This window comes from Meleagris gallopavo, chromosome 1 (genome assembly GCF_000146605.3).
Source record: "Meleagris gallopavo isolate NT-WF06-2002-E0010 breed Aviagen turkey brand Nicholas breeding stock chromosome 1, Turkey_5.1, whole genome shotgun sequence".
In the NCBI taxonomy this organism is placed as follows: domain Eukaryota; kingdom Metazoa; phylum Chordata; class Aves; order Galliformes; family Phasianidae; genus Meleagris; species Meleagris gallopavo.
The window spans coordinates 47,708,339-47,721,639 of NC_015011.2; the positions used below are offsets into that span (position 1 = coordinate 47,708,339).

At 48.9% G+C, this 13,301-nt stretch overlaps 2 protein-coding genes across 2 annotated transcripts; one reads left to right on the forward strand and one right to left on the reverse strand.

Moving 5' to 3' along the window:
• The first annotated feature begins 6 nt into the window (after positions 1-6).
• NAGA (alpha-N-acetylgalactosaminidase) lies at positions 7-4,297 on the forward strand. Its single transcript, XM_010710331.2, has 8 exons — positions 7-228; positions 461-635; positions 730-907; positions 1,056-1,150; positions 1,768-1,929; positions 2,227-2,424; positions 2,525-2,668; positions 3,024-4,297. The coding sequence occupies exons 1-8, from the start codon at positions 68-70 to the stop codon at positions 3,186-3,188; spliced, it is 1,278 nt and encodes a 425-aa protein (XP_010708633.1). The 5' UTR covers positions 7-67; the 3' UTR covers positions 3,189-4,297.
• A 516-nt stretch (positions 4,298-4,813) lies between these two features.
• On the reverse strand, positions 4,814-13,263 carry WBP2NL (WBP2 N-terminal like). The gene is made up of 8 exons (XM_010710340.3): positions 13,124-13,263; positions 10,906-11,014; positions 10,274-10,409; positions 9,370-9,462; positions 8,334-8,579; positions 7,796-7,927; positions 7,381-7,457; positions 4,814-6,639 (listed from the first exon to the last, which is right to left on the reverse strand). The coding sequence occupies exons 1-8, from the start codon at positions 13,246-13,248 to the stop codon at positions 6,592-6,594; spliced, it is 966 nt and encodes a 321-aa protein (XP_010708642.2). The 5' UTR covers positions 13,249-13,263; the 3' UTR covers positions 4,814-6,591.
• Between the last annotated feature and the right edge of the window lie 38 nt (positions 13,264-13,301).

The following is a 13,301-nucleotide window of genomic DNA, read 5'->3' on the forward strand; positions in this document are numbered from 1 at the left end:
GGTGTCACGTGAGCGGTCCGGGCGGGGGGAAGGCTGTCGACGTGCCCCGGCGGAGGCTGCGGCGGGGATGGGGGTTCCGGCGGTTATCGCGGTCCTGGCTGTGCTGTTGGCGCTGCCCGCCCGCGGGCTGGAGAACGGGCTGGCGCGCACCCCGCCTATGGGCTGGCTGGCCTGGGAGCGGTTCCGCTGCAACGTGAACTGCCGGGAGGAGCCTCGCCAGTGCATCAGGTAACAGTGAGCACCGTACCGGCGGTTTGGATACCCCACTGCTACTGGAGCTCCCCAAAGGTGACGGCTGCAGACGGGCTGTGCAGGGTGTCGATGTGCTGTTTCCCCAAGGAACGAGCCTGCAGCCCTTCTGCACGGCTGAAGTCACTGTGCGGTGACTGCCAGAGCCCCGGCCGGCCCCTAAGGTACCACGGTGGCAGAGTTTCCACCGGTCATGTCTCCTGTCCTGCAGTGAGATGCTCTTCATGGAGATGGCGGACCGGCTAGCAGAGGATGGCTGGCGTGAGCTGGGCTACAAATACGTCAGTATCGATGACTGCTGGGCTGCCAAGCAGCGTGATGCTGAGGGGCGGCTGGTGCCTGACCCTGAGAGGTTCCCCCGGGGCATTAAGGCCTTGGCTGACTATGTGAGTGACCTCTACATCTGTGCTTCTCTGCAGTGGACAGAGCTTGGTCCCTGGAAAGAACCTGGGATCCCCTCGTCCCCATCTCTCCTCACAGGTCCATGCCCGAGGCTTGAAGCTGGGCATTTATGGTGACCTGGGCATACTCACCTGTCAGGGATACCCGGGCACTACACTGGACCGTATTGGGCAGGATGCAAGGACCTTCGCTGAGTGGGGCGTGGACATGCTGAAGCTGGATGGGTGCTACTCGTCAGGGAAGGAGCAGGCACAGGGTAATGGCTGTGTTGTTGGCTGGTGGTTGTCCAGTTGCTGCTTGGCTCAGAGTGGCTGCCCATCTACTGGACACTTGGCTTCGCTTCTTCCCTCACATCTCTTCTTCTGGTCATCCATCTCCTTCACCAGTTTCCTTCTCTCCCAAAGGCTACCCAGAAATGGCAAGGGCCTTGAACGCCACTGGCCGCCCCATCATCTACTCCTGCAGCTGGCCAGCCTACCAGGGGGGGCTGCCTCCCAAGGTGAGTGCTGTCCCACTTTTTATTGTCCAGCCTGTGTGCTACATCCCTCTTACTGTTCCACTTCTGGCGGGACATGGCCTCCTGCCAGGCTTCCTTGGCCATTCAGGGTTCCTGACACAGCTGGCTGATGGAAGTATGGAGAAGGCCATGGGACATGCTCAGCTTGCGTGGCATTGTTCTTAACAGCCTGTTCTGCTAAGACTGGTCCTTTCTGGCTTAAATGCTTGAAATGACACTTCTGGTCCTCCCCAGTGGGTGTTTCTCCTTGTAGTGCTTTTTGAGAGCTGAGTGCATTGGCTTTTTATCCCTTTGCACTTTGAATCAATCCCAAGCTGCTCACGTTCCCTTCTTGCAGCTGATCTTATATCCTCATAGCCCCTGTGGTTGTTTTCCCAGATGTTCTGTCATACTGGGATGAGTCCAGTTGTACTGGGATATGACTCTGTCTTCCTTAATCACATGATGTTGCCCTTCTCCAGATCCTTCTGGCTTGCAAGCACCCTCTAGATGCTGCACCTCCCAACAAGTCCTCCTGCCCCTTCTCCCTGCCTCCACCTAAGGTGTCCAATGCCCCCACACACAGCCTCCATCTCTTCTGACTCCGTGCTCCCCTCTAGGTGAACTACACCCTCCTGGGAGAGATCTGCAACCTGTGGCGGAACTACGATGACATCCAGGACTCATGGGACAGCGTGCTTTCCATTGTGGACTGGTTCTTCACAAACCAGGATGTGTTGCAGCTGGCAGCCGGCCCTGGCCACTGGAATGACCCAGACATGGTATGGCAATGCACCCGTCACCTCCTGAGTATGCCTGTCCTATAGCACAGGTGTCATTGTCCTTCATCTGCTCAGCCTGAGTGGAAGGGAGTTTTGAATCAAAGGGCATCATCAGATGCTTTTGTGTGGGCCAATTCCTTAGTGCCTAGCAGGAACGGATGTCCTGGCTGTAGGGAATCAGTAACCCTTATGAAGCTTGCCATGCTTGCTCCTACCATACAGGCTGCAGCATCAGCAGGCAGGACACACGGACACGCTTTTCACCCTCTTCACAACCTTTGCCCTCTTTCCCTGCAGCTCATCATTGGAAACTTTGGTCTCAGCTACGAGCAGTCACGCTCCCAGATGGCCTTGTGGACCATCATGGCAGCTCCACTCCTCATGTCCACTGACCTGCGCACTATCTTGCCAAGTGCCAAGGAGATCTTGCAGAACCGCCTGATGATCCAGATAAACCAGGACCCCCTGGGAATCCAGGGGCGCAGGATCATCAAGGTTAGGGGGAAGACATACATGTTTGGGAGAACGTATGCAGAAGAACACGAGGAGTGATGTGGGCATTAGGCTCTGTCTCACCTGTCTGTCCTCACCATAGGAGAAATCCCACATTGAGGTGTTCCTGCGCCCGCTGTCTCAGGCCGCCAGCGCCCTAGTCTTCTTCAGCCGGAGGACAGACATGCCCTTCCGCTACACCACCAGTCTGGCCAAGCTTGGCTTTCCTGAGGGAGCTGTGTATGAGGTGAGCCCTGAGGGCACCCTGTGCCTGCACCCCTCCTTCCACTGTTGGCACCATTGCATTTTGGGTAGGTTATGCCAGGGGAGGTTCAGGTTGGATATGAGCAACAATTTCTTATCCAAAAGAGTGGTGCTGTGCTGGAACAGACTGCCCAAGAGGCGATGGAGTCACCGTTCCTGGAGGCATTCAGGAAACGTGTATGTGGCACTGAGAGACATGGCTAGTGGGCATAGTGTGATGGGTTGGTGGTTGGATCTCAGCAGTATTTTCCAAACTTAATGATTTTAAGACCTGACTGTGGAAGGACCTCAAGGTGAAGGTCTGTGCCATTCTGGCAGCCACCTGCTGTCTCTTCCAGGTGCAAGATGTGTACAGTGGAAAGATCACCGGTGGCCTGAAGACAGGAGACAACTTCACAGTGATCATTAACCCCTCAGGGGTAGTGATGTGGTACCTGCGTCCTAAAGCGCTGCTCGTCCAGCAGCAACCCCGTGGGGGGGCCTCACGCCTGCCCCTTCTGTGAGGCCCATGGCCACTGGGAGCTCCGGGACACATCTCACCGCTGCTTAAGTGCCTTCTTCTGGTGTGGCTGGGGGAAGACGTGCAGTTTGCTCCTCTGGCACCACCTGATGATTTCTACTCATTCCATGTGAAGCAGGACTTCTTGTTACTCCCTCCTGAAGGCATGCAAAGCACTCTGAGGTCCTCCTGTGGAAGAGGAGTGTCCCCAGTGACCATCCTTCAGGACCAGATGTGGTCACCTTTTTTTCCTTGCTTGGCTTAGGACAAAGGACTGTCCACAGGGCTGCACCCCTCTTCCCAGGCACCATCCCCAGACCAGGAGCTCCTGGGGCCAAGTTGTCTGTCTGGGAGCAGGATCAGCAGGCAACACCACTACCGCATAGTCTGCACACTATGAGAAAGAAACCTAAACAAAACATGTGCCAGCACTGTATTGAACTTGTTCTGATTACAGCAGAGCAAAACCCGAGTTGTCCATGCACAATCCCAGTAGCCTCGCTATGTTGTTAGCATGAAAAATTGCAGAGCCATAGTGCATTGTGCACAAGTGGTGTCTGGAAGATTCTGCTGCTTGTTTTTGGTGGTCTTAAGTTGGGAGATGCTCATGGGTGCTGGCCAAGTTGCATCCAGACCGAGATGCTGAACCCTCCAGCATTTCTCAGGGAAAGGCTCCTCCTTTGAAGGCACCCTCCACAAATAGAAGGGGCTCAGAAAGAGCCACGAGGAGGGGCTCAGGTGGGCTGTGGCCTCCCCTGACCACCCTTGCAACACTCACCAAAATCACAGCTTCCAAGGACAGGCAACCCAAGGAGACCCACACAAAGTTTAACCTCAAAGCAGGAAATCACCATATTTTAAAATTAGCGAGAAATGGAACTTCCCCATTCTATTCAGATGACAAATGAGGGCTAGAAGCTCACCCCCCCTTCTTAAAGGACCATATGGCTAATTCCTGCCCCTCACAGAGACTTTGTGGTGCAGCAGCAAGATGCTGAATGTGATGCTTTGCAGTGCTAGAAAGAAAGGATGTGTCCATTTCATGTTTGTGTGCAAGTTGGCTTTGTTTTCATGATTTTGACAGTTTAACTGAAATAAAAGGGAAGCAGGGTGCTGGCTGTTTCAGATTTACTCATTTAATTAATGTGGGATTTTAGGGTCAGTTTCTCAAAACACAACAAACTACACTGAAAAAAAAAAAAAAAGTAATGGCTTCCTGTTGGACTGGCTTGCAGTGAACAGAAGAGGGCTTCCTAGTAGTTAGATTGCTCAGTAAAGCACTGGCTTCCCTTGGCACAAGGGGAAACTCTGATGCCACAGTCTGCAACCAGCTGCCATTTTCCTATTTATCCTGTACTAGAGAAAACAACAGTGTGGTGCCTGCCCTAGGACACAATAATGTACCAGTTCTGGAGATCTGTTCTGGACAAGAACAATGCCACACATCAGACTTGCCCCCTCCAAAGATGAGCTGAAGCCAATGCTTCTGCCCCACCAGATTGCTTGGCTCCAGTGTAGCTGTGCAGGAGGAAAACGCCCACAACCTGAGAACAGCCACAGTGGTCCCTATTGCAGCTTCCTTGGCACCAGGCAGGATCAGTGACAGTCAACACAATGCACACACACACATCAGAGAACAGGCAGGTATCAACGCTTCTGTATTAAAGTGCAATTCAAAAGTTACAAACTTTTTAAAATACAGAGTCATTTGAACACCTCTAACTCAAACTTCAGAGGTGTTTTTAAAGAAGGAAATTTACCTTCCTCCCCACGCAGGGCTGCTTTAAGAATTCAAAGATTTAAGTCAAGCAAGCCTGACTTACAAGAAGGTCCTGACACACGCACAGGTTAAAAGGAAAATGAAACCTTCCCCTTCACTGCGAAGGTAGGAAGGCTGTGAAAAGAAGTACAATTATCCCATATATAAAGGATCACATGGGTCTCCACCAGACTAGAGGGGCTCTTGTCAGAGCAGGCTTAATGGCACTACGTCCTAAAGAGGAAGAAAAGGTGGGGCTTTGCAGCCACAGCCTCTGCAAGAGACCAAGCATTAGTAACACCACACCTGAGTACTGCAGCCCTGAGCAACCAAATTCCGTTTCCGCAGCATCTACTCTTGCTGTTCAGGTATAGGCATGCACATCCTGGCTGCAGTGGCCCAAGGAAGAGACAAAAGCCACTTTTTCCTCATCATGCTAGCATGGTGGCACAAGCTTCCTCAGCAGAGGGAGCCAGCACTGTGGGATCCGTCTCCTGACAAGGCCAGTGTCAAGTTACCTTCGTGACATAACACATTTTGCTTGGAGGCAGCAGGTTCCTGCTCAGCTTGACTCCATTATTCAAGAACAGCTATGTGACACAGGATCATTGCACAGATACAGACTTGCTTCCAGGAGGGTGAAAGGAAAACCGATTTGCACACCTGTGGAGCTCAACTTACTGCTCTGCAGCACACTACTGCTGTTCTACTCAAGGTCTACAAAGGCAGGCTGATTTTATGGGGTCACTGCTTCCAGTTAAATTCCTCAGAACACTTCTGCCAGCAGCATCAGATGACCAAGCATCTACAGCTACATCTCACAGCAGAAAACAAGGAGACATCAGGCAGTGCAGGCCCTCCACCAGGGAGTGCAGCACCTGAGCGCTTCCCTATTTTGCAAGGTTACACTTAAATAGGAAAGGACACAGAAATACTAGCAGATGATCTGCTGCAACCAAAGCAGGCATGTCTGTGCCCAGAAACTCCTCTGGCTACCAGGAGTGCAGTAGGAGCAGCACTTCTAGAGCTAGTGCTGAGCTGGGGTCCATCTCCAGCTCACACCCCCAAGTGCTTCAGCACTTCTCAGGATGCATTTCCAAAGTGTGTCACCCCATGACTGTTAGTTCAGGACAGGAAAAGAAACGTGCTTCCAGCACAACACAGGATTTCCAGAGTCCCATCTCATGCTGAGCTGTGCCACAGTTGAAGGAAATTTAACACCTTTTCAGATTATGCAAGGAAACTTCATGGCTTTCTATATTTTCTTCTTTGATGGTGCTTCAGAAGAGGTTAGAAGTTCAGCATTCCAAGTAGTTTTACTTCGAAGATGCCACAGCTTTTGTATTTTACTCATAGATTAGTGATGTGATCTACTTGTTTAAGTCCATCTCTCTCCTCAAGCCAAAGGCAGAGCAAAAGGTTAGTGCTTCAACCCCATGAGATAAAGTAAAGAAGCAGGAAAGTGCTATTGTTCTGCCTTGTATTGCCAATGACCTAATGTTTAAGGAAGGCAGATGCTCAGCTGCCCAGCACTACACACATTGTACATACACAGAGAAACATAGAGATATGCTAACCCAATGGGTAGTGACAGCCAAATTGTCTTCTGGGAGAGAGAGTGTGGGAGGCTGGCTGCAATTTCCGTCTGTTAGTTGTTTTTCTTATCTTCAGGAGGTGCATAAGGAGGTGGCTGATCCTAGGAAGAGACAGAGTAGTCAACAATCCTGCCTGCTTCATGAAGAGCTCTGCTCCAAGATTCTCAGGCTTAGCTTACAAGAAGTTACTGCCAGAGCTGAGTGCTGTTTTTTAAGCTGTCATTGCAGTGCATCATCCCTCTCCAGCATCAGTTAATGCTCCAGCATATATGCTACCTCCCGTATTATTTCCATTGAACATTCCCTCGAAAAAAGATAACAAAAGCTCTGTTTTAAATCCTTATCTTCACTACCAGGGCTTTGTCTCTGCTGCTGCTTTCACTCTGACCCAGCCCACACCAGATGTGGCTACAGCCCGCTTACCAGCTGCCACACACTGAACCATGACAGACCTTCTCCCAGGCACCTCAGAAAAAAGCACAAGTGAGGAAACACAAAGGCTGTTGTCCTTATATGAACCGTTCTTCTTTAACTCTTCCCACTTTCAAACATTACAGAAACAGAGCTCTACTCGCTGTGTACATGCAACTATTTTATGCATGTAAGAATGAGACAAGTACTGAGCTGCCACTGCTGGATGAACCTTAATGTCCTCCTTTCTTGATCAAGGATTTAATAAACTTTCTTCATGGCACTGTCATCCATGCCTCCTCCCAGGAAAGTGAACATTTTTTGTGCTTTTTTCAAAATTAAGGTGCTCTAAACTTTACTAGGAAAGCAAACTTCTGTCTCACTAAGCAATGGAAGAGCAGACACACACAGACCAGAGGCACAGTACTCACCATGGGCATGTAGACATTGTGTGGGTTAGCAGGGTTGTAATATGCACTGGAAGCAGCTTCCATGGCCTTACTGCTCCCTAGAAAGGAAAGAAGGAGAAAGCGTAAGGCAGGCCTATTTCTTACACGGCCACCCCACCCTCCAGCCCAGCCACAGCACTTCTGAGGAGTCAACAAATGTCCCAAGAGACATGAGCTACCACAGCAAGCTTGTCTTGAATTCACAGCACTTCAGGAAGGCTGAAAACCAGCTAAAGATGACCACAAGTTGTGTAACACAAAGCTGAGTGCCTTGCAAGACTCATTATCTCAAATAACAGATCAAGATAACAGCTCCTGTAACAGCAGCAGCTGGGTGCCCCCAGTGTCACCCACTGCCCCAACCCCTGAGTCAGCCTTTTGTATCATATCTGCTTACCTGGCATACCCGAGTCCACCCAGGGTGTGGAAGCTGGTGGGGCTGAGGGTCCTGCAGGAGAGGGCCCGGAGTAGGGGGGAGGAGGTGGTAACACATTTGTTGAGTTCATGTTGGGGAGTGGTGGATAGATACCTGAAAAAAAGATGACACCAGAGTGATACTTTGGAGTATGGTGACAAAAGAGAAGAGAGGGACAGCAAGCTCCCAGGCCCAGCCCTGGGCAAGAGGGAAGATCAGTGAGGAAAGCTCAGCGGGGATGCAGGCAGCTGCAATTTTTCATCTTGCTAATGCCTGGCACACCAGCAGGCAACAATTCTCTGTCAAGAAGCAGCACAGTCTACATATTGCATTCCCACCTCCTACCTCCTGTTCAGCTGCAACTACAGAGACACACAGGTGTAACCAAGACCATGACAGACTTTGCAAGGATAAGAACCCTTGATGGGGACAAAACTACAATAACCCTCATCATAGCATCAACATTTTTACAACTAATACTCAACAAACCCCACCACACATCATCACACCACTTCCATACCTGGATTCTGGGCATACGGATACCCCATGGGCTGGGGAGCAGGTCCATAAGCATTCATTGGAGGTGGTGCGTAAGGATAAGGACCATTTGGAGGTGGTGGAGGAGGAGGAGCGTAGCCTCCCGGCACAGGTGCATACCCTCCAGGAGCAGGTGCATAGCCACCTGGAGCAGGTGGGACAGGGGCATACCCTCCAGGTACAGGTGTGTATCCATAGCCAGGGGGCTGGAGAGGAACTCCACTGGAAGCTAAAGAGCACATATTTATTAAGTCAGACATCTTTTTGCTGTAACTGACCGTATGGAATAAAAAGAAAATAGTCCCATTCATGTAGACCAATCATCTAAATTCTAGAGATGCTCACTACGCAGTCGCAGCAAAGTACTGTGATTAAAAAGGACTAAACTGTAGTTTCTTTGCTGCAAATTCACATGGTGCTAAAGGAAGCCAGTTGCAAAAAAGCTATCAAGTAACAGCCCAAATACATGGCTCTAACTAAAATAATGATCGTTTTAACTAAGTACCAATAGTTTTAAAATTTTCTTATCAGAATAGATTTTATATCTTTTTCCTTTCAAAAGTTTTAAATATAACATTTTTATTTTTTTCTTTCTGCAAAAGTGGATATGTTAAATTTCTCCATTTCACCTCACTATCAGAGAACTATTAGAGTTGAGGGAAAGTACAGGGATCAGTTTTTCCATCATCACGTTTCAATTTTTTTTTCCCCCCCTCCGGAGATATCAGGCTCCATAGAAAAAGGTAAGCCACCTCAGAAGCCAAACTCCAGGAGGTTCTGATTGCATAAACCATTAAGTCAAAATAAAGAAAAAGAATTTGAAAGAAAAACAGGAGTCCCCTGTAAAAAAAAACAAAAAAAACAAAAAACCAAAACCTACAAACAAAAAAACATTGATGTGGAAGATGTACAGTGTAAATCCCCCCTCCCACACGCACTTCAGGAAAGTGAAAAAGAGCACCTCCCCCTAACTAGCTCAGTCAGCCATAGGGGAACTGCAGGCTCTGAAGATCTCTTACCACTAGAGGCAGCTTTGAACATCAGCTGTCCAAACTCAATGGCTCCTCCACTGTTGAAAGTCAGTTTAAATGTTCCCTGCCCTTCCCAGCCACCTAGGAGAGAGAATTAAAATTGAAACAGATTATTGACCTCCTCAGTAGCAGTCAAGACAGCAAAACAGTTAACGTTCAACTTATTTTTATTTTTTCTCATTTTAGAAATATTTTAAAACCATTGTTTTAAAGATTTCAGCTTGAGAAAGTGGGCTTATGACAATACAGACAACCCAGTCACAAAGCACTGTGAGGAACAGGAATCAATAGCATAAGCCAGATGTCGTAAAAATACACACAAACTAATTCCAAGGCTGAAGACAGAAAAATTTTGAACCAGAAGCCTTGGTTTGAATCCCTGCCTTGCCTTCTGCAGTTCCCCATGTCCGATCACGACTGTGACTTTAAGTCTCAACGCAATTACATCATCAAATAGGAAATAAAGCTAAATCAGTGACACACAGCAGCATTCTAGATGCATGCAAACGCATCCAAGCTGCAAAGTGCCTGCTGGCCTCCAGAAAACACAAGTGGGTGCTATTTAAACAAGCATCAATGATTAGTGATATGGCCAACTATCCACTCTTCCATGTCAAATACAGGAAAAAGAGAACAGGCAGAAACCAAGTAAGCATGGCGTCCACTGCGAGACAGAAGTGACAAGATTAAAAAGCCACCCTGCAAGAAGTGAGCTACTAGCTCTAGGGGACAGAAAGCAACGGTGAGCTTAAAGATGAATAGATGCAAGTTGTATTAGCATAGACATGTGAACTGTGCTGCTGTAGCTACACCATCCATCTGTCCTGTGCAGTAAGCACATTCAGCAGAAAAGGACTGGGAAGAGTTCAGTCTACGAAGCACAGACACGTACCTCCTGCCTCAGCCTGAATCTGTCCTTTGATGTAATTAGCAGAGAAAACAGGTTGCTCAATAGAGCACCCTTTCACCAAATTAAATGGCATCATAAAAGACTGCATGGGATCCTTGCCCTTTGACACGAAGATCATCTGCAAGACAGGAAGGAGCACTCTGGAATTAGTTAATCAGATTATGGAGTTCTATGGAGTTTGCAGCAGCATCCAAAAAAAAAAAGAATAATTTAACCCCTACTACCAGAATGTATTGTACTGTTTCACAGCAGTCATGCAATGGAATGCCAAACAGATCCAACGGCGTGACTCGCTCACATGAACAATGCAGGTTCCAAAACAGCATACTGTTTAGGGCACACACAGACATTTTGTTTTATTGTTTTCATTTTTTAAGGATAATTTATGAGAGTTTTCGAATGAACTAATTACCTATTAACACGTTACATTAAATCACAACAGGGTGATTGGGTCAGACACAGACTGCCCTATTTCCATCAGGCTTTCTCCTACCTAGGACTTATAGTAGTTCCTCTCATAACAAAAATCACTTCTCCAGCCTCCAGCTATGTTCGTTGCCCAAAGCCTATGAGACCCCTGGAGAAAGGGGAAGACCTGTTGGCATCAGACTTACCCTGTATGGGGTGAGATACAGCATTCCCTTCTTGGTGCCTTTGAAGGCTTCAGGTTTGCCAGTCACGTCACTGAAGGAGAGCTCCACATCTTTACACTGCTTGAGAATGCTACAAGAAGAAGTCAGACTAGTTGGAGACAACCTCAGCTCTAATGCACAGACATCCATCACACAAATCTTAAACACTATCCCAACACACTCAATTCTAATACGAGGTCTGGAATTTTTCTTTTGGATACACAAGGTTAACTCACGCAGAGCAGAATTTATCCTCTCACCTTTGACAAGCCCTGCTCCTCCTCCACAAAGGGAAACTTTAAACAAGAAAAAGAGAAGCTGCCTCCAGAACCATGAGGCCAAAGGAATTGCTCTCTGCACGGCAGCAGCCTGAGTCTGAGCCTGGCAGGGCACAGACCAGATGAGCTTTCTGATACCCACTGCTGAAGTCAAGATATGACCTCAGAGCAAACCCCTCTCCATGTCCACATCTGGGACTGGCCAGCAGAGGGAAAACAAAATTGCCTGAATGCCACACCCACTGCGCCAGCTGAGGAAATTGCATCACAGTACCCTCACTGCTGACCCCACTTCACATGATTTAAGCAAATATTTGTGATGAGGAACGCTGTGCTAAGGAAAAAAAACAAGGAGCCACAAATGTCAGCAATAAGACTGTTATTGCTATTGCTGATTATCTACGGGAACATTAGCAGACTCTGTTAGTAAAATCATGTGGGAACAAAGAGATGAGAACTGCAAACACCAGGGGTACGGAGGGGCCCGAAAAATTAAATACATTTTTAGGAAAACTGAAATAATCATTCTGGGAAAGAGCATCACTGAACTGAAAGGGCGAACTCCAAACATAGCACTCAGTAAGGAAAGCTGCAAAATAAACAGAACCTTGGATGCCACAAGTTTGCTGCTTGTTTCAGGGGGTAAAAAATTTGAGGTTTTTTTTGGTTCAAGACCATAGAAAAAGAAAAAACAAAACCTTAATTCAACACTGGATCTAAAGGTATTTTACATATTCCAATTAGTATATCATAGAAATCAGATCACATCAGGAAACTACAAAATCATTGGGAACAAACAGAAGGGCCAGGATATGTGAAAACAACCAAGAGCACAGTACTTTCACACTGCATGCTATTTAGGGAAGAGAAAATATAACATATCATAACATATATCTGAAAAATTCTGCTACCCTAGGAGGAAGACATTAAGAAGCTTTAATTGGGGGGGGGCGGGGAGTCCTGACAAAAAGTCTGCAGAGACTTTATCATTTAGTTATATGCAGATTTTGTCACTGCCTGAGAGTGACAAATGCAGCAGAGATTTTCAAGTTACAAAGGTGGAATATTCTCCCAAGATAAGCAAAACTATCTCCTCAACACTCAGAACCTTACCAGAGTACTTCCCAAACGACATAACGCAACAGAATTTCAGGTTTGTTTGCTTCAGTGGGAAGAATTTATGTGGTCACTTAATGCTTACTCCTGCCCAAGCACTCATATAAACAAACAGCAAGGTTGCCATCTGGGTGTGATTATGCTGCTGAGCTGGTTTGCACCCTCTTGGGGCTGTCACAGGACAGCTGAGTGCCAGTGACTCAACACTGCCCTGGAGAACAGTTTGTGCTCTGAGACCCGAGCTCTACATGGCCTGGCTCCATACTGGACCACCCAAAAATCAGACCGTATGTCTAACAGCATGGACCAGAAGCCCCTTGTACTCTGGCAGCTTCAGGCCCGTGCCCACCACCCTCTGGTGCAGACCCTGTCCCTAACTCCCACCCACCCCTCCCCGACACACAGCTCCATGCCGTTCCCTCGGGCCCTGTCGCTGTCACACAGAGCAGAGCTCAGCGCTGCCCCTCTGCTCCCTGTGAGGAGCTGCAGCCGCCATCAGGCCTCCCCTCAGCTCCTCTGCTCTGCGCTGAGCCAACCAGGGGAGCACAGCCGCTCTCCACACGCCCTGCCTTCCAGGGCCTTCGCCACTTCTACAGTCCTCTTCGGAGACCTCAAACACCCCTCAAACCGCCCCTTAACTCGAGCGGCACAAGGCGCAGGCTGCGACTAACACAGCCGGGCAGCCCTACCCACCCATTCTAAGGCGCGGCCCCAACGCCTCCAGAGCAGCCCAGCAACCTTCCCCCATCCACGGGCCCGGTACAGGGCACCCCCGTGGCCGCAGGTCCGGCCCCGCCCGCCGGTACCTCTCGGTATTGGGGACGACGACACCGCCTTCCTTCGAGTGGTGCCTATTGAGCGCCATGGCTGCCGCTGCTTCCGCCGCTTGACCCCCGTGTGACGTCACATCCGGCTGCGGCTTCCGCCGCATTACTCTGTGTGACGTCACATCCGGCGGCTGTGGAAGCCGTGGTGTTCTTCTCT

Bases quoted from the DNA above. Each gene is read 5' to 3' on its own strand.
- WBP2NL (XM_010710340.3), bottom strand. From the start codon at position 13,248: ATGCGGCGGAAGCCGCAGCCGGATGTGACGTCACACGGGGGTCAAGCG. The intron at 11,015-13,123 runs GTACCGGCGGGC...TTCTTCTTGTAG, and splicing joins GTCGTCCCCAATACCGAGAG to CATTCTCAAGCAGTGTAAAG. The intron at 7,458-7,795 runs GTAAGCAGATAT...TTTCCTTTCTAG, and splicing joins GGTGGACTCGGGTATGCCAG to GGAGCAGTAAGGCCATGGAA.
- NAGA (XM_010710331.2), top strand. From the start codon at position 68: ATGGGGGTTCCGGCGGTTATCGCGGTCCTGGCTGTGCTGTTGGCGCTG. The intron at 229-460 runs GTAACAGTGAGC...CCTGTCCTGCAG, and splicing joins GAGCCTCGCCAGTGCATCAG to TGAGATGCTCTTCATGGAGA. The intron at 1,151-1,767 runs GTGAGTGCTGTC...GCTCCCCTCTAG, and splicing joins AGGGGGGGCTGCCTCCCAAG to GTGAACTACACCCTCCTGGG.